Raw genomic sequence first — 25,680 nt, 5'->3', positions numbered from 1 at the left:
GATGAGGGTGGGGGAAGGAGGAAGAGGATTACTGAGGCACACAAGGATCTTTGGGGGGTGATGGATGTGCTCATTGTTTTGTTGTAGCGATGGATTCACAGGTGTATATTTATGTCACAGCTCTTCAAGTTGTACAGGTTAAATGTCTTTACATTAATTATACCTCAATAAAGTTGTAAAAAACATTTTTAAAACGTGCAAACGATCAGAGGATCTCCGTAAAGTAGTCCTTTAACTCCTGTAGTTGCAGGGTGAGTTGGGGGCAACTTGCAGGGGCCAGTTGCACAGGTCACAGGGTTACAGTGCCTGCAGTGCCACCAAATGTTTAACCTTGTCAGGTCTTGTGCACTAAGTTAAGGGCACTAGTGAGGAAGAAGTTGAACCCTGAGACCTGGAATGGGGCCGTTTGGGCAGACATGGACAAGGTGGAGGACGTTAAACCTTCAAACTCCCCTGTTGATAGAGGAAACCCTGCCTCCTCACTTTGAGGGAGCTGGTCTTTCGCTGCATAAAAGCTCTGCAATGACTGCACCTGCTGCAGTTGCCTCATGCACTTATTCGGATTCTCCTTAGGATTCCCCCACAACCATTTCTCATTGCCTTCAGCCCACAATGAGAGTTATATTTCAGAACAGCCAGCCAGAGAAGTACAAGGTCTGTAGGAGGAGATGGCTTATAAACCAAAAGAATTACAAGAACTTACCAATCTATATTGACAGGAACCTCAGGAACATGTGTGAGAGTGGATTCTAAGGTTGTCAGATCAAGAGTTGATTGGGCTGAACTTATTGATATGGCCACACTCATCTGGGATTATGAATTTAATGTGTTAACTTAAGTAGCCAAAAATGGTGTTAATAGTCTGCTGGGTTAGCTAATTAAAGCCTGAACTCAACCCAAACTCTACAGTTACAAAATGCCTGAATTTCTCTAATATAGTGTAGAAAAAGTATTTCTGAAGGTTCAGGGGAATACCTATGTTTGTTCAAATTACGTGCATCTACTCAACCACCCACTGGCTGTCACCCTAGGAGTCCTCAGATGATCGAGTCTAAGAAATAAGGGGGGAAGGGATGGAGCAAAATGGTGGGGTGAGCTGACCCGGGATTCTCTCCCCTCCAAAATACAACAAAAGATTGGAAGAACTGAATTTCAGAGAATAAACATAATGCCAGCTCGTTAGAGACCTACAATACCAAGAAGGCGGAGATCATAAACCTAGCTTTACACCTTTGGAGGCACTGGAACGGTAGGAGAGAACATCGCTCCCTCCCCTAGAGTCTGGGATCGCTGGGGCGCGAGTCGGGAGGGAGCGGGGGAGGGGCCGCGCGACCAGGGCATCATCCAGGACTCCTGCCGCTGATTCAGTGGAGACCCGCTGACGGGGGGAGAGCTTCCATCCGCGGGGACCCTATAAATCAAGGGCCTTGGGAGACCAGAGAACAGAACTGATCTGAACCCAGACCGGTGCGTGTGAGTAACAGCCCCTCCCCCCTAGCAAAGCCAGTGGGCGCAGCCATCTTTCCCCGAAGGCGGAGAGCTAACACGCTGCTCTCGACCCCCATCTAGTGGCGACAGGCTGTAACTGCAACTGAATTCTACCACCGTGAGAAAAAACCGCTCCTCTACCATCCGGCAATTTATAAAAGCCCCAGACCAGAAGGAAAACAATAAAAACACAGAATTAAGTCCTGAGGACTTGGAATTAGGTAAACTAAGTGATAGTGAATTCAGAGCAGCTATAATCAAAAAACTCAATGAGGTAGAGAGAAAGATAGAGAAACAAGCCGAGTTCTGGAGTTACTTCACAAAAGAGATTGAAATCATAAAGAAGAATCAAACAGAATTACTTGAGATGAAAAACACAATGGACCAGATAAAACAGACTACGGATTCCCTGAATGCCTGTGTAGACAACCTAGAGGAGCAAATCAGCATAATCAAGGACAGACAGGCTGAATGGCGCCAGACAGAGGAAGAAAGAGAACTAAGAATTAAAAAAAATGAGGAAAATCTCTGAGAGATAATGGATTCAATGAGGAGTAAGAACATAAGGATCATAGGAATTCCCGAGAATATGGAAAAGGAAAATGGAGCAGAAAATGTGCTTAATGAAATTATTGAAGAGAATTTCCCAAATCTAGGGATCAACGGAGAAATGTGTGTAGAGGAGGGTTTTAGATCTCCTAGATTTGTCAATGTAAAAAGACCCACCACACGGCACATAATAGTAAAGTTGGAAATAGGAATGATAAGGAAAGAATACTCAGGGAAGTAAGAAAAAAAAAGAGAATAACCTATAAAGGAGCCCCTATCAAACTGTCAGCGGACTTCTCTACAGAAACCCTACAAGCTAGGAGAGAATGGAGTGATATATTCAAAGCTTTAAAGGATAAAAACCTTCAGCCAAGAATACTCTATCCAGCAAGAATTTCCTTCAGATATGAGGGAGAAATTAAATCTTTTCCAGACAAACAAAAGTTAAGGGAATTTGTAACTAAAAGCCCTCCATTACAAGAAATCCTCAAGAAGGCTCTCATACTTGAAAAAAGAAAAAAGGGAGAAAGGGGACACAAGTCACAGACTAGGGAGACCGATGGATAGAACCAGAACAGGATAGCAAATATTCAATTATAGCATTAGGGTAAAAGTAAGGAAACTACCAAAACAAGGACGATCTTAGCACTCTAACTACAAATTAATAAGGCGAGTTGGAATAAAAAATGAAAATAATTATTTAGGAGGGGAAGAGCAAAGGGTCTAAATCAGTATTGGTCGAGTAAGTAAGAGACCACCAGAGAATAGACTATATTATACACGAGATTCTAAATACAAACTTCAAGGTAGACACTAAAATAAAGTACAGAACAGAGTCACAAATCATAGATAAGGAAAAATCTAAGAAACCCAGCATAAGAAATTGCAGTATTAAATGGGTAGTCTAAAGCACAGAGGAAAAGAAACACAGGAAAACAAGATAATGAGCGACAGATTGACAGCATTAAGTCCACATGCATCAATAATCACTCTCAATGTGAACAGATTGAACTCTCCAATAAAAAGACACAGAGTGGCAAAATGGATTAAAGAACAAGATCCAACAATTTGTTGCCTCCAGGAAACACACCTCAGCCCCAAGGACAAACACAGACTCAGGGTGAAGGGGTGGAGGACAATACTTCAAGCAAATAGCAAGGAAAAAAAGGCAGGTGTTGCAATTCTCATATCAGACCAAGTGGATTTCAAAATAAGACAGGTAAAGAGAGACACAGAGGGACAATATATAATGATCAAAGGGACACTTCATCAAGAAGAAATAACACTTATAAATATCTATGCACCCAACACAGGAGCACCAAGATTCATAAAGCAACTATTAACAGACCTAAAGGAAGATGTTAAAAACAACACAATAATAGTAGGGGACCTCAACACCCCACACACATCAATGGACAGATCACCCAGACGGAAAATCAACAAGGAAATAGTGGAGCTGAATGAAAAACTAAAACAATTGGACTTAATAGACATATATAGATCACTCCACCCTGAAGGAGCTGAATACACATTCTTCTCAAGTGCACATGGAACATTCTCTAGGATAGACCATATGTTGGGAAACAAGGCAAGCCTCTACAAATTTAAAAAAATTGAAATAATAACAAGCATCTTCTCAGATCATGGTGCTATAAGGCTAGAAATTAATTACAAGAAAAAAGCTGAGAAAGGCACAAAGATGTGGAGACTAAACACCACACTACTGAACAAGCAATGGATCATTGAAGAAATTAAAGAAGAAATAAAAAAATACCTGGAAACAAATGAAAATGATAGCATGCCATACCAACTCATATGGGATACAGCAAAAGCTGTATTAAGAGGAAAATTCATCGCAATACAGGCACATCTTAACAAACAAGAAAAATCCCAAATAAGCAACCTTAAAGCACACCTAACTGAACTAGAGAAAAAAGAACAAATGAAGCCCAAAGTCAGCAGAAGGAGAGAAATAATAAAAATCAGAGCAGAAATAAATACTATTGAAATGAAAAAGGCAGTAGAAAGGATCAATGAGACAAAGAGCTGGTTTTTTGAGAAGATAAATAAAATTGACAAACCACTAGCCAGACTTACAAAGAAAAAAAGGGAGAAAGCTCAAATAAACAAAATCAGAAATGAGCGAGGAGAAATAAAAACAGACTCTGCAGAAATACAACAGATTATAAGAGAATACTACAAAAAACTATATGCCAACAGAATGGATAACCTAGAGGAAATGGATAAATTCCTGGACTCCTACAATCTCCCAAAGCTCACTCAAGAAGAGGCAGACAATTTGAACAGACCAATCACAAGGAAAGAGATTGAAACAGCAATCAAAAGCATCCCAAAGAATAAAACCCCAGGACCAGATGGCTTTCCTGGGGAATTCTACCAAACTTTCAGAGAGGATTTAATACCTATCCTTTTCAAGCTATTCCAAAAAATTAGGGAAGATGGAACACTTCCTAACACATTCTATGAGGCCAACATCATGCTGATACCAAAACCTGACAAGGACACCACGAAAAAAGAGAACTACAGGCCAATATCACTGATGAACATAGATGCAAAAATTCTAAACAAAATTTTGGCAACCAGAATTCAGCAATTCATCAAAAGAATCATACATCAGGATCAGGTGGGATTCATACCAGGGACACAGGGATGGTTCAACATCCGCAAATCAATCAATGTGATACACCACCTCAACAAATTGAGGAATAAAAACCACATGATCATCTCAATAGATGCAGAGAAGGCATTTGACAAGATCCAACAGCCATTTATGATAAAAACTCTGAACAAAATGGGCATAGAAGGAAACTACCTCAACATAATAAAGGCCATATACGACAAACCCATAGCCAACATCATACTCAATGGGCAAAAACTGAACCCCATCCCCCTGAAAACAGGAACAAGACAAGGATGCCCTCTATCACCACTCTTATTTAACATAGTACTGGAGGTCCTGGCCAGAGCAATCAGGCAAGAAAAAGGAATAAAAGGAATCCAAATAGGGAAGGAAGAAGTGAAACTCTCGCTGTTTGCAGACGACATGATCTTATATATAGAAAACCCCAAAGAATCCATTGGAAAACTGTTAGAAGTAATCAACAACTGCAGCAAAGTTGCAGGGTATAAAATCAATTTGCATAAATCAGTAGCATTTCTATACTCCAGTAATGAACCAACAGAAAAATAACTCAAGAATACAATACCATTCACAATCGCAACAAAAAGAATAAAATACCTTGGGGTAAATTTAACTAAGGAAGTGAAGGACTTATATAATGAAAATTACAAGGCCTTTCTGAGAGAATTGGATGACGACATGAGGAGATGGAAAGACATTCCATGTACATGGATTGGAAGAATAAACATAGTTAAAATGTCTATTCTACCTAAAGCAATCTACAGATTCAATGCCATCCCAATCAGAATCCCAATGACATTCTTTACAGAATTAGAACAAAGACTCCTAAAATTCATATGGGGCAACAAAAGACCCCGAATTTCTAAAGCAATCCTGAGAAAAAAGAACAAAACGGGAGGCATCACAATCCCTGACTTCAAAACATACTACAAAGCTACAGTAATCAAAACAGCATGGTACTGGTACAAAAACAGGTGCACAGATCAATGGAACAAAATTGAAAGCCCAGAAATAAAACCACACATCTATGGACAGCTTATCTTTGACAAAGGAGCTGAGGGCATACAATGGAGAAAAGAAAGTCTTTTCAACAAATGGTGCTGGGAAAACTGGAAAGCCACATGTAAAAGAATGAAAATTGACCATTCTTTTTCACCATTCACCAAAATAAACTCAAAATGGATTAAAGACCTAAAGGTGAGACCTGAAACCATAAGGCTTCTGGAAGAAAACGTAGGCAGTACACTCTTTGACATCAGTATTAAAAGGATCTTTTCGGACACCATGCCTTCTCAGAGAAGGGAAACAATAGAAAGAATAAACAAATGGGACTTCATCAGATTAAAGAGCTTCTTCAAGGCAAACGAAAACAGGATTCAAACAAAAAAACAACCCACTAACTGGGAAAAAATATTTGCAAGTCATATATCTGACAAAGGCTTAATATCCTTAATATATAAAGAACTCTCACAACTCAATCACAAAACATCAAACAACCCAATCAAAAAATGGGCTGGAGACATGAACAGACATTTCTCCAAAGAAGATATACTGATGGCCAATAGGCACATGAAAAGATGCTCATCATCGCTGATCATCAGGGAAATGCAAATCAAAACTACACTAAGATATCACCTTACACCCGTTAGAATGACAAAAATATCTAAAACTAATAGCAACAAATGTTGGAGAGGTTGCGGAGAAAAAGGAACCCTCATACACTGCTGGTGGGAATGCAAACTGGTGCAGCCACTATGGAAAACAGTATGGAGATTCCTCAAAAAACTAAAAATAGAACTACCATACGATCCAGCCATCCCACTACTGGGTATTTATCCAAAGAGCCTGAAGTCAGCAATCCCAAAAGTCCTGTGCACCTCAATGTTTATTGCAGCACTGTTTACAATAGCCAAGACGTGGAAGCAACCTAAGTGCCCATCAACAGACGAATGGATAAAGAAGATGTGGTACATATATACAATGGAATACTACTCAGCTGCAAAACAGAATAAAATCATTCCATTTGCAATAACATGGATGGACCTTGAGAGAATTATGTTAAGTGAAATAAGCCAGCAAGAGAAAGATAATCTGTGTATGACTCCACTCATATGAGGAATTTAAAACTATGGACCAAGAACAGTTTAGTGGATACCAGGGGAAAGGTGGGGTGGGGGGTGGGCACAAAGGGTGAAGTGGTGCACCTATGACATGACTGACAAACATTAATGTACAATTGAAATTTCACAAGATTGTAACCTATCAATAACTCAATAAAAAAAAATGTTCGAGCAGAGAAAAAAAAAAAAGAAAGAAATAAGGGGAGGGGCCGAGTGGTTAAGTTTACCTGCTCTGCTTCGGCAGCCCAGGGTTTTGCTGGTTCAGATCCTGGGCGTGGACCTAGCACCACTCATCAAGCCATGCTGAGGCGGCATCCCACATGCCACAACTAGAAGGACCCACAACTAAAATATATAACCATGTACTTGGGGGCTTTGAGGAGAAGAAGGAAAAATGAAAAATAAAAATAATGAAATCTTAAAAAAAAAAAAATGAAAGGAGAGCAGCAAAGTTCTCAACAAACTGTAGTGGCGGTCCTTTATAATCTGGAAATGACAGTAGGGAAAGCTGTGATGGAACTGGCTCCTGTAGTTCACTGGGAATAATGGAACTTTGAAATGGTAGAGGTCAGGTGGTGACACAAATTGTAGCTAAGCTTCCAGATGTGGTTTCTTTAATGGAGAAAATCACCACAGCCCCTGGCACCTGCTATGCTGCTATCAACCTGGCAAATGTGTTCTTTCTCATCTCAGTCAATAGGCAAAAAGAGAAGCAGTTTGCATTTACCTGGAAAGAATAGAGTGTATCTTTACATCTTACTCTCAGAGCTATGTCAGCTGTCCTGCTCTTGTCCTAGAGGTTTGCACATCTCAATTCCCACAAAACATCATGCCTTTCCATTATATTGGTTACCTTATTTATACTATCACATGCGGTGAGCAGAAAATAACTACTCCCTGGATAACTTAATAGGCCAAATGCACACCAGAAGGAGGGAGATAAACTTTGCAAAATGTTGTGTCTGCCACATAGTAAAGCTTACAGACATTTTGGGATCTCTTTTCTAAAGTGAGAGATAAGTTGCCGTACCTTGCATCATCTAAGTTGAAGACACACAATACTTAGAGGGCTTTCTGGATTTGGGAGGTAAAATATGCCAAATTTGGGCATGCTGCTCAAACCCATTTATTAGGTAATCTAATAAGGCTACCAGGCTCAAGTTATACATGGTATGAGAAAGAACATGGTAGTAGGTCCACATGTGGTCAAGTTGCTCTGCCACTTGGACTTTATGGCCCAGCAGTCCCAACAGTATTGGATGCATCATTTCAATATAAAATAGATGTGGAATATATGAGAGTGGGTCTGAGAAGGTCCAGAAGGCCAGGGTAAGCTGCACCAGCAGGTGGCTCAGACTCCTTCAACTCCTACTTGTGCTGCATTGGCTACTCTTCATCTCCATACTTTTGGCTTCATAGGGAGTCCCCTTTGACAAGTTAACAGAGGGAGAATATATTGGGTGTAACGCCCCATGGATTTGCACAGAATGCTGGCACCATCCAAAAATGGAGTCACTAGATTACAATCTCTCAATTGGCCCAGAGAATGGACAAAGTATATCCTCCCAGTGAGCACAACTGGATGTGGTACATCTGGTTTTCCACTTCATATAGGAAGGGAAATAGCTTGAGATATGGATCTTTACGAGTGTGGGCAGTAGCTAATAGGTTCAGCTAATCAGGGACTTGGAAAGAATTAAATAGGAAAATTGGTGATTAGGTCTGGGGAGAGGTATACTCCGAATGGGCACAGAGTTATATTTATGTCCTCCTGAATGCCCTCCAAAGGGCTTTATATGAGGCAGAAAGTTCTCAGTAATCAGATGGACAGGATGATCCATTCTGTGAATGTCAACTTTTTTCCCCCGGTCACCTCAGTGGTCGCTCAGTGGAGCTATGCACAAAGTGGTCATGGTTACTGGATAGCAGAGTACACAGCTAACTGTATAGCAAAGGTCATTGCTTTGCCCCTAGTAATGGGATATGCTGGCTACCTGGTGGCAAGCTGATTATTTTGGACCCTTCCCATAATAGAGGAGGCATCTCTTAGTCTTCACAGTGATAAACAAGTATTCTGCATATGTATTTTATTTCTCTGCCTGTATTACTTCTTTCAGCAATACCATTCATTGCAGAATGCCTTAGCCATCATCATTTTATTCCATACAACATTGCCCCTAACGAGGGGACCCCTTTACAGCAGAGGAAGTATGGTAATAGGCTCAGAACAACAAAATTCGCTCACCATATGTGTCAACAGTGGAAACAGCTGGCTTTGACAGAATGGTGGTATGACTTGCTGAAGCTCAGGCACAGCACCAACTGGGAGACAAGTGGTGATAAGCCAGTGCACGTGAATAATAATCTTCTATTTTCTTCCCTATGTTTATTTACTCTCAAAATAATCCTCTTCCGTAACTGAGCTCTGTATTTCTAATTATATGGACATCTCCATCTCAAACTCAACAGGTCCAAAACTGAATTTCTTATCTTCCCTATCACAAAAGTTGTTTCTTTTCAGTATTCCTCCTGGCCTCAGTTTATGAAACCATCATTTGCCCAGTCATCCAAACCAGAAGTGTAGAGGTTATCCTAGACTTCTTACCTTTCATGAGCTCCTGTGTGTAATCTCTTATCTGGTTCTATGAATTCTGCTTCCAAAGTATCTCCCAAATGTGACATTTCTCTCACTTCTCATTGCAGCATCTCATCGTGCTTATCTCTACTACATTTGTGGAATCCTTCTAATTGGTCTCTTTGTCTCTGATCTCTTCGCCATCTCTATATAAATACCCAAGTGATGTTTCTAAAATACAAATTAAATCGCTTACTTACCTGAAACACGTTAGGGGCTCCCTGTTATCTATATCCCACATGATAGTCCCTTTTCCTAGGTTGCTCTTTTCTGGCTCAGCTACTTGGTAACAAGATTTTTGTCTTTTGATACTTGGCTCAAATATCTCCTTCTGAAGCCTCCCCTAACCTTCCTAGACACAGTTAGGCGCTTCCTTTTGATGTGCCCCCGTAGATCTTTTATATACTCAGTTGTCATGTTTTTGCAATTTATCTGAATGTCTGTCACGTCCACTAGATCTTGAGCCCTTAAAGAACAGGGACTTTGTTCTATTTATTAACACAGAGCCTCAGACATAGTATATGCTTAATGAGTATGTATTGCTTGTTGAATGAATGAATGATGAATCCTTATGACTGGGTATTGTAATGTTTCATTTTTATAAGGTTGCAGGGGATGAATGAGAAATTCTTCTTTGTGTGCTTTGTTCATCAATGGTGTTTAAACACTCTTCCATCTGACTGCTGCCGAGAATCCACAGTTAACAAAATCAACAAAATCTTGATATTTTTCACCTCTGTCTTACTCAAAGAATTCTGATTCTTACATCCCTTTCTTTCCTGTGTCCTACGGATCTTCACTCTCCTTGACCTCCTTTACAATCTCAACTTTGATTCTTACTAGGTCTTTGTATTTTAATTTCTCTCCCTGTTGTGATATTCAGAAAAACATTTCTGTAATGTTCTTTCTCTTTAAATTTTCTGGTTTAAAAAGAATATGAGATCATTTTAAGTGAATATATTACATTACCTATAAAGCCAAATTTTATATTGTTTTTGTTTTCTTTTTAAAATACCACTCATTTATTTATAAAATAAGTTATGATTATTATAAAGTGATCCTCAGTTCTGATCACTATTGTATTTGAAATTCTGTTCCTACTTGCTAACCTGTTGTTGTTTTATGACTAATATGGCCTACTTAACTATAAATAGTAACTAATTTGTAAAGAGTTCAAAACAATTAAGTTATTGAAATAAGTATTATAATTCTCTTTAAAAACAAAGTATGAGAGCAAAAATAGATATCTGAATTGTTATATATCACTGTTGTAAAAGGAAAAAGGAATATCATCCAGGTCTCCCAATCTAATCTTAAGTGTTTGTATATTTTGGAAAGTAAAACATGGAGGAACTCATAAAAAAAAAAAAAATGCATTCATCCCCTGCCTCCCAGAAGTTACTGATTTCTAAATACATTTTTGCTATGGTGTGAGCATTAGTTAATAAATCTGGGCCAGTGGGTACCATCATTCATTCATTCATTCATCTAATACATGTTTATTGAGTGCCTGTTATGTTCAGGGAATAGAGTATAGAGTCAAAGATTGAGAGTTCCATGAAGGAATTTTACCTTACACAATGCTTTGCAGACAATGGACACACAATAAACATGTATTAAATGAATGAGTATGTGAATTAAGAACTATAGAAAAATTGTAAAATCATACTTTCTTAGAATTTGTCCTCTTACTAAACAACAATTGTGAAGAGGCATCTCCAGCTTCTATAAAATGCATTAGCTCTCATGCATCGTTATCGATTTAAAGTCTGACAAAGCAGACACTTCATGAGAACAGGGACATATCTTGTTCACTGTCATATCCCTTGCCCCCCTGGATTGTGTAAGCCTTCTTTTGTTGAATGCTTACTGTGTGCGAGTCATTGTTCTGAATGCTCTACAGGGATTTATACTTCTAAACCTCTCAAGAGTGCTAGGAGGAGGTAGTATCATGATTACCATTTTAAGGAAGAGGACACAGAGGCCCAGAAAGGCTAGGTTATTTGGCAAAGGTTATATAGCTAGTAAATGACAGAAGCAAGATTCAAAGCCAGATGGTTTGATACCAGAGTCCCATTTCTACACCACCACTGTGCCGCTTCCTAATAAATGAGTGTCAAATTAATAAAGGAATTCAATGTCAGAATAGGTTAACCTTTAAAATGGAATACCAATGTAGACCTTAATAAGAAAACCAAAAACAAAGATTGCTATGTTCTAATATTCTTGGTAAAGACTACTAATTCTCTCTACTCAGCTCATGTTCAGTGGATGCATTAATTTATGTGTTCAGACTAATATAAGATAGAATACTGCTGCCAAAGGAGTCTGGACTTGGAGTCAGATTTGAATACTGGCTCTGATATATATTTACTACATACGTGATCTTGAAAAATTTCTTTACTTCTCTAAGTCTCAATTTTCTCATCCATAAAATGGGAATAAAAATAGCTGTCACAAATGGCTGTGTCTTTTTAAAGAATTAAACAAGATAATATATGAAAAGTACCTGACACAAAAAAAGATGTTATTGTTTCTCTTCCCCTTTACCTCTTCTTCTCTTTCCTTTTCCCCCTTTCCTTCCCTCTTTGTACCTGCCATTAGCCACATGACCTTGTAAAAGTTACTCAACTCTTCCAGGATTTCTTTCCCTACCTATAAAATGAGTGGGCTAGTTATATTCAACATCCTTTGGCTCTATAATTCTATGATTCAGTGATTTCATAACTTAGTTTTTCTTGGTATCATAAAAATATAACTTATTGAGAGGTGATTTTGAAGTGAGGCTTCTCTGGTTAATGTGGCTGATTAAGTTGCTTTATTTTTTCCAAAAGATCCTATTACATAGAACTTGGTGTAGATGTATTTGGGTTAGATAGGATAAAAACTTGGTTTAGTATATAACTAGTTTCACAGCAACTATATATATTAACTGCATCTACCAGTAATCACCTGTTCCAAAAGATTTATGTCTCCTTTCCTTTCTCGTATTTAGGTACCACGCAGGAAGCCTGGAGGCTAAGTCAACAAATCGTGAAACTCTAGGTTTAATTCACACAGCAACGAAAGGGCTGATAAGAGCTATCGAAGATGGTGGAATAGATTCCGTGATGGAATGGGAAGTGGATGAAGTGCTGAACTGGACAAATACGCTGAACTTTGATGAGTAAATACATGTTGCTACTCTTGGGGAGCAAGGGCAGGCACCAATATTTTTCTTTCTAACATTTCCCACTCCCATGTGGAATCTTGGGGACACAAACATAATCTTCAAAAATATGGTATTTATTATTTGTCTAGAAAGAAAAGAAGAAATGAGGGAGAATTATTTAAGAAGGGATGATCTAAAAGTAGAAAAAAGAAAATTAGACTTTATGTGTTCTTTATTCTCAGACTTTATTCTTATGCCTTAGCCTAAATCTGCTTTACTTCTTATTGGGATTTAGAAACAAGGCTAAGAACATGAAATTAATAATGCAAAAAATTCCCTCAATCCGTATTCCCTAATCTTTCTGTGTGAGACATCAAAAAGTTCTAATTTTTCAATAACATACTATGATCCTTGAAGAACATTTTTAGGATTTTTTGTGATGGAAATTTTACAATATTTAATATAGCCATCAGGGAAATGCAAATCAAAACCACGATGAGATCCTACCTCAAACTCACAAAGATGGCTATAATTAAAAAGATAGTAACAAGTGTTGAAAAGGATGTGAGGAAATTGGAACCCTTATGTACTACTAGTGGGAATGTACCATGATATAGCCATTTGGGAAGACAGTCTGGCAGTTCCTCAAATGGTTTAACATAGAGTTGCCATATGATCCAGAAATTCCACTCCTCAGTGTATAAAGAGAAATGAAAACACATGTCCACGCAAAAAAATTGTACATGAATGTTCATAGCAGCATTATTTATAACAACAAAAAGTAGAAATAATCCAAATATTCATCAACTGATGAATGGATAGGTAAAATTGGTATGTCCATACAACGGAATATTGTTCAGCAATAGAAAGAGATGCTGATACATGATACAGTGTTGATGAACCTGCTAAGTGAAAAGCCAGTCACAAAGGACCACATATTATATGATTCTATTTAAATGAAATGTCCAGAATAGGCAAATCTATAAGACAGAAAGTAGATTAGTGCTTGCCTCGGGCTGGGAGATTTGTGGGGATTGAGAGGTGTTGTCCGAGGGACATGGAGGTTTATTTTTGGAGTAATGAAATGTTCTAAAATTGATTGTGGTTAAAGATGCACAACTCTATGAATACACTAAAAGCCACTGGATTGTACCCTTTCACTGGGTAAACTGTATGGTATGTGAATTATATCTCAATAAATCATTAAAAAATATTCAATATTTACTCAGCGACAATAATGAATGTGAATAGTGCATGGATGAAGAGGCAGAAAAATTAAAACGAAGACAGTGTAAGTAAAGAAACATAAGGAAGAAATTAGGAAGAGGGAGATAAGAAAATGGGAAAGGAAAAATTAAGTTGGTTGTCATTGAACAGTAGAACAGGAAAAAGAGAGGCCAGAGGAAGCAGAGAGGAGAATAATGAGAAAAGGAAAGATAAGAGAAAAGAATAAAAAAAGGGAAGGAATGACTAAGAAAATAGGAAAACAAGAATAAAAGAAAAAAAGATATTGATGGAAGGGATATATTAGAAAATAAAAACAGAAAGATAAAATATAAAGAACTAATTATCTATGGTAGATGCTTTAAAATATTTTGTAATAAATAAATAGTAAAAAGAAATTATTATGATTCAATAACCCCAGTATCTTGTCCATAGTATTGGGATTCCTTATAGAGAGCACATTTCTGTTTTCTGGGGGCACTGATTAAAATACAGGTGATAATAATGAGGAAAGAAATGGGATCCAAAGAAAGGAACTATAATGCTGTACACTTATGTCATTTCCTAAGAGTAAAAAGTGCTAGGGAGGGGGGCTGGCCCCATGGCCTAGTGGTTAAGTTTGGCACACTCTGCTTCAGCGGTGTGGGTTTGTGGGTTCGGATCCTGAGTGCAGACATACACCACTTGTCAGCCATGCTGTGGTGACAGCCCACATACAAAATAGAGGAAGATTGGCATGGATGTTAGCTCAGGGTAAATCTTCCTCAGGGAAAAAAAAAATTGCTAGAGAGAGAGCTGTAGGAGAAGTCCATTTGAATGAGCTTCTGAGGGCAGGATAAAAAAATCTCTTAGGTGAGCTTTTGAAATCCTGCTCTGCTTTTCCCTTTTACAGTTGGCTAATTCAAGCAAAGAGCCACCAAGCTTTAGTGGAAGATTACAAAAAAGTCTACACCCAATGTCCTATCACTACTGGAATACAAAAAGAATAAAACAATTGAGGTCAAAGGGAAGAAATAAACAGGCATCTCAGTCTACATAATACTTTCTCCAATATCATCCCCTAACACGCTTCTCTGATGGGTGATGAAGATTCCTAATGGCTTCCCTCTGTGGGAAAAAAGATAAAAACAGAATAAACTCATAAGACTTGAAGTGGTCTTTTTGTATCAGACACTCTACATGGAGTGGGATGAGTATACCTAGCTTTGATATGGTGAGACTAACTCTCCATTCCAAAATGAAAATTTCCATTTTTGAAAATGCAGATGCCTTATGTTTCCAAATTATGTACAACTTCTATCAGTTCATTCTCTGAGTTGGGTATAAGTGTAATTTGGCACCAACTTGGAATTCTTAGAGAGTGAGTCTTCCTTTTGAGCCCTGGACAATAAAAATTTCAAATGGAATCCAGCATGATTGTTTGAGAATATTTCAGTTCCATTACTGACCACAAGCTACTGATTATCTCAGCAAAACCACTCTTTGCAAAGACCCTCCCCTAGCTGACTACGGATATTAGGTGTAAGCACCTTCTTCCTAGTACATTTACAGTCTCCGCAGTCTACTTTCCTGTTAGGTCTTCGTAGTTGTCAGGTTATTTGTAAATGGTTTGATGACACCTTGTTTGATGAGAATTTCAGAATCTAATATTTTTCCCTTCGGGAGAATTGGTAGCCACTAATTCCTTGGGAGTATCCTTCAAAATCTATAGACAGTTTTTGATAGTCAGACAATCACAGTGAACACACACACAATCACAATATTCACAATAAATGTGTTGAATACTGATATTGAGTGATACAAACCAGTTTCTTCCCAAAAGGCTTTTGTGCTAGCCCCTGGTTGTGACAGATGGACACTCTCCTGGGAAGAAGCCACGCACATCTTCAGATGCACACTGCAACAATAGCAACTGAGTACAATGTTATTATAATTTAGAAGAATGGATAGAGCCAACTTTACTCTTGGATCAAGGACACAGATGAGTACTATTACAAATTCTGTGCCATCCAGAGATGTGTTGCTGCAGGCAACATAGAATGTAAAACAATCCCTGCGTCACCATCATGAGTCACCACAACGCCACATGATGGCCACTGTGACTGTTGCTGGCATTCATCCTGCTGGATTTTCAGGGGCATATTCTCTATCAAGATGGATGTTCCTCTTCCAGGATCTTCATACTTTTCAAACTGGAAGTGAATTTGGACATAACCTGTTAAGTGATCAGCAGCTGGGATATCCTAAATAATTTCCTGATATTCTATTAACTCTGTTGGTGAGAGCTCTTTGCCTTTGTGTCTTATGGGTTGTTTCTGTTATCTGAAGCTGCTCCTTTGATTTCTAAGACATATAGTTACATGGCCTCTCTTGCTAGCGACTTTTCCTAGACCAATAAATGTTAAATTTGTATTCCTCTGGGATTCATTGTAGATTCTACAAACACTTTATTCTGCAATTATCTAAAGAAATTCCAAAACTTTCTTAGTGAGAAAGACAGATGAGCTCTATGATATAAGCAGCATGGTAACACTATCATCAGACTGTTGCTTCTATTTGTAAAACTTAGATACCAGTTACTGCTGGTATGTTCTTTATAAGTTCTTTTTAAATAATTGAATACATTCATGTCCTAATCCCAGGTAAAGCAGGGGTCAATGAGCAGCTGTAATATATAGCATATGCTTTTGCCAACACTGTCAGGACTTAGTGTTACCAAACCAGGTTCCTGTTTGCCCACCACCCAGAAAGCCAAACACCAAGACGATGAGATTGCAGCAGAGAGAGAGTTTAATCACAGGGCAGCCATGTGAGGAAGCGAGAGCATGAGTCTCAAATCCGCTTCGCCAAATATGGGGGGCTCAGGGATATTTATGTGATAGGGGGGCAAAGTGGTCTGAAATGTGGAGATGTGATTGGAGGTGACGAGAGGTGAGGTAATTGACGATCTGCACAAGTTCCAGTTCTTCAGAGTGTTCCAGAGCAACCACTGAAAGCACAAAGTCTGCCTAAATTTAAGGTCAAGCCAGACTGAATTGTCTACTAAGAGATCCTGGAAGGGATTTACACTGCCTGCTGTTAACCTGCATCTTTTCATTTAACAGAGACCCAGCAGTATCCCATTTAAGGCCTGTAGGGAAGGAAGAAAATTTCCTCTTCTCATTCTACGTCCTTCTGGCTGGTCTGTGAATTAAATTGACATGAGACAGAATAACAGGAGAAAATCAAACAAAGCTTTATAATATGTGTACATGGGAGAAACCCAGGAAAACTGGGTAATTCACCAGAATGGCTGAGCTGCCAGCTTAAATACCATCTTCAGCTAAAGACAAAGGAGGATGTTGGGGGTAGCGGTTTGGGGCTTCAAATGGGAGGAAGGCAATTCACATAGAAATGGAAAAGCAAATGTTTGGTTTATAAGAATGGGCTTAACAAAGACCCTCACAGTGTATGGTGATGGCCTGTCCTGGGGACAGGCACTTTGTCTTAAATTTCTTTTAGGCAATTAGAGGGGAGGTCAAAGTTTCTTTCAGAGTCTTTTGTTCTTGAAAATAACCAAGGCAAAGAGATATATTTTGAGGTGGCCAATTCTGATCCCCCACAGGGCATAGAATAAAGTTCTTAAAGCAACAAGAGGTAGCAGTAACAAGAAGGAATCAACTTTAGACACAGTACAGTCATGCGTTCCTTAATGATAGGGATACATTTGGGAAATGCATTTGTTAAGTGATTTTGTCATTGCGTGAACATCATAGAGTGTACTGAAAGGGAACAAAATTTGCCACCCCAAAATGTGTCCCTTTAACATGAGGATTATTTTAGGCTGATTATTTTTAAGAAACAAGACTCAGAAAGTTTTTCTTGCTACTTCCCCCTTAACTGCCTAAAAGAATTCAGATTAAAAAACCTGTCTCAGGAAGTGAGCTGTCACCTCAACATAGTGTAAACTAGGTGGTGGACAGGGAGGAACCTAGAAAAGCCTGTTTTGGGGGCTCCCTTCTGTGTTCTTTTGTTTCTGTGGGGCCAAACTCTTGTTTTGCAAACATTTGCTCCTTTCACCTACTGGTGAATTGCCTTCCTCGCCTTTGAAATCCCTGACTCTCCCCACCCCAACATCTTCTTTTGTCTTTACCTGAGGATAGTATTTAAGGTGAGGGCTTTGGCCATTTTGGCGAGTTATTTGGTTTTCCTGGGTTTCTCCTATGTATACCTGTAAACTTTTGTTTGTTTTTCTCCTGTTAATCTGTCTCATGTCAACTTAATTCTTAGACCAGCCAGAAGAACCCGAAAGGGTAGAGGAAAATTTCTTCCTCCCCCACAGTACTTACACAAACCTAAATAGTGTAGCCTATTACACACCTGGGCTAGATGGTACTACTCTCATGGGACCACCATGGTATAAGCAGTCTGTCACTGACCAAAACGTCTTTATGCAGCACATGACTTACTTTATTACCATTAAATACTGTTGGATAATATATACCTTCCTATAACAAAGAACTTCACAGAGTTCACAAAAGTAATTCAAATGAAATAAATAAATACTTGGGAAATCAGTGTTTTCTGAATTATATGGCAATTCTAATCCTCCTCGACTTCTCTCTGCCAGCTCTCTTTCAGCACTTGCTGTGACCAAGCCTTTCTGTGATTTCTTGAGAGCAGCTGAAAAGAAAAGAGGCTTGGGAAAGGGGGATACAAAGCTGAAAATGAAATGGAATAAGTTACAGGACCTGCGTCTTGGAGCTTTCCTTCATCTTTGTAGCTCATCATACCTTGTTCTTCCCTGTTTTACCTCTTCGCAGGCTACCCTTGTCTCCCTATTTCAGTCTTTGTTTAGGGAACTGAGGTGGCAGCTGCATGTGCCTTCCTTGAATGTAATCTCAGGTTTTACTGGCCACAGCAAAGACAGCACTGTTGCTCTAATAAGATCATAAACCACACACTTTAAATCTCCGTTGGCATGTCAGAGACAGTAGATCTGGCAGTCCAGAACCAAGGGGAGAGTTTGGTGTTGCTGCTGTTGTTCTCCTCTCTCAGAAGATACTCAGCTGAGGACATGATCTTGCAGGAATGGAACAGGATAAAATAATGGGAGGTATGCTGGAGGGAGCCCAAAGGGCACTAATATGGTTGATGGTGGGCACACTTTTACGCCTCCTCCAACACCCTGTCCTAGGGATGGCCCTAGGCACGTGACAGCTACTTGCAGCTGGGAGAGTCATGAGAACTTTAAACATTTCGACTAGTGAATTTGTCCCCATTAATCTAAGATTTCATAAAGAAAGTGAATTTTAGAAGTTGTCTAAGCATATACTGATGAATCAATTTATTACTTACTAATAAATCAATTTAATGAGTGCCCATATAATGTGCTTAGGTATATTGCCAACTGGAAGGAAATTGCTACAAGCAACTCTTCAGATAACTTCAAAAGTAGGTGATTTTTAGCGATATTTTATGGAAAGCTCTTTTGAACAAAAACGATACACTAATGATACACTCCACACATGTACACCTTTCTAAGTACTTGCACTGTATGTAGACACAGATGAATTTGCCAAGTCACTTTTACCTTTATATGTAAGATGGTTATTTGGGAATAGAAGGAAATTTTCTATTTTACTTAGGGTTAGATAAAATGGTTTTTTAAAAAATGAATCCTCTTTTTTAAAAAGTTGTACATCTCATGGTTTCAGTAATAATTTTCAATGAGCAAACTTCACTCAGCAAAACAAATGCCTCAAAATGTTACAAATATTTTTTGGGCTTTATGCCACTATTGTCCTGCCAGTGGTCCACAATCCCGAGAAGCTGAAAGTGACAGCATGTTGAAGAAGCACATCATTGAAACCCAGAAATATCAAGAATTCTAACATGGCCAAAGCCTAACTGTGGTTATTGTACACTCTGAGCGTGTCTGAGTTCTGTCCCGCGAACATCGTGAGAGGCAGTAAAGCAGAGAGGTTACACTTGTGGAGACAGGGTTCAGACTGCCTGGTTTTGATTTTTGGCTCTTTTTACCGGCGGTGCAATCTTGCGCAAGTTACCAGCTTAGTTTCTCATCTGTAAAATGAGACTAACAATAGTACCTAGCTCATAGGTTGTTGTGGGGTAGTAAGAGCTAATACATGTAAAGAGCTTCGACTGGTACCTGGCATCTAATATGTATTCTATAAATGTTAGCTAGCATTAGCCTTAACCTATCCACTTATTTCCCATTCATTGCCACCACCACAATCCAAGCTGCCCTCATCCCTCTGCAGGCTTCTGCAACAGCCTCCAAACTGATTCCCATGGTGCATTCCCCACACAACAGATGGCCATCTTTCACAAATTTACATCAGCACAATTAAAACGCTTATTTAACAAACTCTTCTTTAGGAATTCCTGTGTGGAAGTGCTGTTTTAAAGTGCTTTATAAAATTAACTCATTTGATCTTCAGAACAACCCAACGAGACAGGTTCTATTATCGGCATTTTACAGATGAGCAAACAAAGGAATGCCCAGTGACCTGCTCAAGGTCACACAGTCATTTCCTGTGAGGGCCAGCATTTGAATTGAGGCAGGCTAGCTCCAGAACCCTTGCTATTAGCCATGACTACCTCTGCTGCCTTTCGTAGTTTTCTACTGCACTTGGAATAAAATCCTAATTTTATCACAGCCGTCTGGCTCTGGCTCTGGCCTACCTTTCCACCCTTATCATGTCCCACTCTCCGCCCCTCACTCACAACCCTGCAGCACTGGCCTCTTGCCTGTTCTAGAACACACTCTGTGGTTTCCACTTCCGGGATTTAGTGGAATTGATGGCCTTCTAGACAAGTTTTAGGTAACAAGTTTTAGATCTTCACTTGGGGGCAGGGAGTTGTCTGTTTTGTTCACTACTGAATCCCCAAGGTGTAGCATATAATAGGTTCTCAATGGCAGATATAAAAGAATATAAAGGAATGGCAAGTACAAAAACGGAAGTGGAGAATATAAATATAAATATAAAAATTGGTAATTGGAAGGAACCTAAGAGCAAGTGAAAATTATTTTAAGCAGTGGAGATCTGCATTATAACTGAAGTCAGTGGAAAGGGATTCATTGAGGATGTTGGCACGAGAAGAGGAGAGCATGTGTGCTGCTGCTTCTAGAAGCATGAGGAAATCAAATCCAGAGATTGGAAACTTTAGCTCTAGTGAGAGAAAAGGTTTCTCTTTATTTGTGAATAAAGAACTGTTAGCTAATAATTATGGAGCACTAACTAAATTCTAAGTTCTTTACGTGCACCAGCACAATTAATTCTCACAAAAATATGATGAGGTGTGTGCTATTATTATTCCCAGTTAATGGATGAGGACACTGAGACTTAGGTTAAGCAACTTGCCACAAATTACACAGCTAGTTAGTAGTAGATCAAACTTCAAACCCAAGTCCTACTCAGCCTTTTGTAGAGATGGACAAGGAAAGATGATAGTGAAAAGCAGGATGAACTCAGACATTTGGGACATTTATGGTTTCAGTTAAATAAGATATAAAGATAATTGCTGTAAGAGTGGTGAAAAGGAATGTGGAATAGACCTTATCTGGCATCTAGTAGTATATGGAATGAGTCTGCATCTTATCACATCTGGCATCTTTCTAAACATTTCTAAACATTTGTCACTCCTCTCTAGGTTTCAGGTTTGATCAAGCACAGAAAAACATAGATGACTATGAAGATTTATCAGAGGATGAAATGGAAACATCAGCAGATACTTCACATAGAAATAGTTTTGATGAGCCAAATTTTACCAGACTAACACCTGATTCCACTTATGGAACATAGAATATTTTATTTTCTCTTCTGAGCTATAGCCCTTCAAGCCCTGATTCCATCAGTTACAGTCAAGGGATAGATTATTCTGACTGAATGACTTGTATATTCTTGGCACAGAATCTACCCCAATTAAGTAAGGAAGATTATACAGAAATAGAACATTGGACTGAATACAATGGTCATGGAAAATGTAGAAATTACTCCTGGTATTCTGAGAAACTGATGTTCTAACAATCACACTTAAATAAAGGTATTATACTTAGGTGCAAAAAAATCTTCAGATGGATTTTTTTTTCCCTTTATTTGAAGCATTCTATATTTGTGCATTTGTATCAGGCAGAGCTCTTTCTTCATTAAAAAAGCATGTAGCAAGTTCTTTTATTAGGAAAGCAAAAGGCTTACTAGAAGCCTCAGCCCGTCACCTTAGGCGTCCTTGAACAAAACTGGGTCACACGGGTCCCTTTAGCTAAAGCAGCTAGAACAGCAAATACTGTCTTTCAGCTTCCATAGTGGGATGAACAGAGGACTGGCAATAACTGTTGGGTGAAGGAACAGAGTCGACCACACCCTTTAAGTCTGAATTACTATATATGCCCATAAGCATCCTCTACTACTATTCATCATTACTCTTATCACACTGTATCTGTAAAAATTTGTCTATAATCCTAATAGATCAGAGGCTTATATCCCAAGTATAAAAAAATCAGCAATGTGGGCCAGCCCCAGTGGCCTAGTGGTTAATTTCGGTGTGCTCCACTTCAGCAGCCCAGGTTCAGTTCCTGGGCATGGACCTACACCACCCGTCTGTCAGTAGCCATGCTGTGGCGGTGGCTCATGTACAAAAAGAGGAATATTGGCAACATATGTTAGCTCAGGGTGAATCTTCCTTGGCAAAAAAAAAAAAAAAAGAAATCAGCAGTCAGAAGACCTAGTGTATATTTAAGAAAATATTAGATTTATTGATGTATAATTTATATACAAATTCACCCATTTTGAGTGTTCAATCAGTTTTGACAAATGTATATAGTTGTGTACTTTTCACCACAATCAACATATAAAGCATTTCCATCACTCCCAAGTTGTGCATCTTTGGCTGCAGTCAATCCATTCACTCACCCCAAGCCCCTGAAAACCACTGATCTCCTTTTAGCTTCTACAGTTCTGTCTTTTCTAGAATGTCGTATAAAAGGACTTATACTATATGTAGTCTTTTTTGATCTAGCTTCTTTCATTTAGCATAATGCTTTTTTGAGATTCATCCTTCTTGCTTGTATTAGTAGTTCATTCCTTTTTTAATGATTAGTGTTCCATTGTATGGTTATGCCACAGTTTGTTTACCCATTCACCAGTTGATGGACATTTGGTTGTTTCCAGTTTGGGATCATTACGAATAAAGCTGTTAGGAACATTCATGTACAAGTCTTTATGGGGACATATGTCTTCATTTCTCTTGCGAAATACCTGAGAGTGGAATTGCTGGAGCAAACAATAACTATGTGTTTAACTATTTTATAAGAAACTGTTTTTCTAAAGTGGCTGTACTGTTTTGCATTTCCACCAGCAATGAATCAGTTGCAGCTGCACCACTTGGTTTTTGTCACTTGTCAGATGTTTCAATTTTAGCTATTCCATTGTATGTATAGGGAATGGTATCTCAGTGTGATTAGTTTGCATTTCCCAAATGACTTACCATGTTGAGGATCTTTAATGTGCTTATTAGACATTTGGATATCTTCATTGATGAATTATCTGTTCAAATCTTTTTGCCCATTTTTAATTAGGTTATTTTCTTATTCTGTTAAAAGATTTTTATATATATTCTAAAAATAAATGCTTTATCGGACACTATTTTGCCAGATTGTGGCTGGTGTTTTTATTTTCTTAACAATGTATTTTGAGGAGAAAAAGGTTTTAATTTTAATGAAGTCCAAGTTACCATTTTTTCTTTTATGATTCATGCTTTTAGTGTCTTATCTAAGAAATCTTTGCTTAAACCATGGTCACAAAGGAGACATGCAAATTTCATAATTTTAGCTCTCACATTTAGGTATATCATCCATTTCAAGTTAATTATTGTTTATAGTGAGAAAGAAGGTTTAAGATTCATTTTCTTGCATATGGATATTCACCAGTTTTTGAAAGACTACTACCCTTTCCCCGTTAAATTACGTTAGTGCCTTTGTTGAAAATCAATTAGTTATATACGTGGATCTATTTCTGCATTCTTTACCCTGCTCTATTGATCTGTGTGTCTTATCTTTATGGCAAGACTACCTTGAATTTGTTACTATGGCTTTAGTGAAGTCTTCCAACCTTGTTTTTCCTTTTCAAAATTGTTTTGGCTGATTCTAGTTCCTTTGCATTTCCATACAGATTTTACAATCAGATTGTCAAGTTTTAAAAGAAAAAAAATGTCTGGGATGTTGACAGAATTACACTGATTCTATATATTAATTTTGCGGAGAATTACTATCTTAACAATATTGAGGTTCCCAATCCATGACCGTGGTACATCTCTCTGTATATTTAGGTCTTTTGTTACTGAGTAATGTTTTGTAAATTTCAGTGTACAGGTATTTAACATATTTTATTAAAATTATGCCTGTCTTATGTTTTCTGATGCTTGTTTTTAAATTTCAAATTGTTCACTGCTAGTGATAGAAGAGAATTTCACAGACAATTTCCTGATCTAAGTGGTTTTTATTTAGCAATTCATAAATTGGGAAGCATCCAGTCTAGAAAATAGAAAGGAGCTTCCAGGAGTCGTACAAAGCAAGAGGGTTTCATAGACCAAAGTGAGCAGGAACAGGGAAGTTATACTGGGCATTTGTTAATTGCTTAAAAAAGCAGGGATGCTGTCCTTAGATGGAAGCAAGGGCAGTCTTGGAGCTGGGTTAGGTAATTTGTACTGAGCAGGCGAGTGCTGAATGATTGGCTTAGACCTACCTTTTCTGGGAGAGGTGAGCAGACAAAAAGTTTCAGTTTGCTGACACAGGGCTTAGCATAAGCAACTCCATCTTGGGCCCAGTGCAGACACTTTAAACACCTGTATATAGAAACACTGTGATGCTTTGTATGTTGACCTTTATCATGTGACCTTGTTAAACTCAGTTATTAGTGTTAGACTTTTTAATATATAGAATCTTTAGGATTTTCTAGATAGATGATCATGTCATCTGTAAATGAAGATAATGCCTTCATTTTCAAACTGTTGACGTCTTTTCTTTCTTTCTCTCTGCCTTATTGCATGGCTGGAAACTCCAGTACTATGTTGAATAGAACTGGTAAGAGTGGCATCTTTGCCTTGTCCCTGATCTTAAGGGGAAAACATTGTCTTTCACCATTAAGTATGATGTGAGCTATAAGTTTTTCAGAGATGTCCTTTATCAAGTTGAGAATGTTTCCTTTATTCCTAGTTTGATGAGTGTTTATCATGAATGCTGAATTTTGTCACATGCTTTCTCTGCATCTATTGACACGATCCTATGGTTTTTGTTAGTTTATTACTATTGATTGATTTTCAAATATTAAGCCAACCTGGTATTCCTGAAATAATGCCATTTGCTCATGATGTATTATCTGTTTTTTATATTGATGGAGTTGATATAGTTAATATTTCTAAGGACTTCTGCATCTATGTTCATGAAGGATATTGATCTTCAGTTTTCTTGTAATTCTTGAAATTTTTGATAGAAGGGTAATGCCGGCTTCATAAAATGGGCTCTTCTAATATTGGGAAGTTTGTGTAGCATTGGTATGATTTCTTCCTTAGAAGTAGAAGGCATTGACTCATCAGGATTATTTTCAGTTTTTGTCCTTTTCATGACATGAGTATGTTTGAGATGCCTATGAAAAACCACTTCTCCATCTTGTTTTACACTGCAATGATTTAAAACAAATCTGCAACCAGCTGATTACCCTTTTCTCTCTTAAAATAGTTCCAACTCTTACAATCACGGATATCTAAAAAAGTTGTTTAAGAAAAAAGAAATATTAAGTTAGGTACTATTTACAAAGAATTCTAAGTCTATAGTGAATATTCAAACACTAGG

The 25,680-nt window shown here is 38.2% G+C and overlaps 1 protein-coding gene across 4 annotated transcripts in view; it reads left to right on the top strand.

The window, feature by feature from the left end:
- The window catches only part of C6H11orf65 (chromosome 6 C11orf65 homolog), an 84,879-nt gene extending 62,977 nt beyond the window's left edge, over positions 1 to 21,902 (top strand). For all 4 annotated transcript variants that reach the window (XM_070624850.1, XM_070624847.1, XM_070624848.1 and 1 more), the window contains 3 exons: positions 12,450 to 12,620; positions 19,207 to 19,262; positions 21,486 to 21,902. In XM_070624850.1, coding sequence (XP_070480951.1) covers positions 12,450 to 12,620; positions 19,207 to 19,262; positions 21,486 to 21,637 — 379 coding nt within the window. In that variant the 3' untranslated portion in view covers positions 21,638 to 21,902. The remainder of the gene's footprint in view (positions 1 to 12,449; positions 12,621 to 19,206; positions 19,263 to 21,485) is intronic.
- The last annotated feature ends 3,778 nt before the right edge of the window (positions 21,903 to 25,680 follow it).

Source organism: Equus przewalskii, chromosome 6, assembly GCF_037783145.1.
Source record: "Equus przewalskii isolate Varuska chromosome 6, EquPr2, whole genome shotgun sequence".
NCBI lineage: Eukaryota > Metazoa > Chordata > Mammalia > Perissodactyla > Equidae > Equus > Equus przewalskii.
Note: the sequence above shows the minus strand (reverse complement) of the source record. Positions and strands in the feature narration are given on the sequence as shown.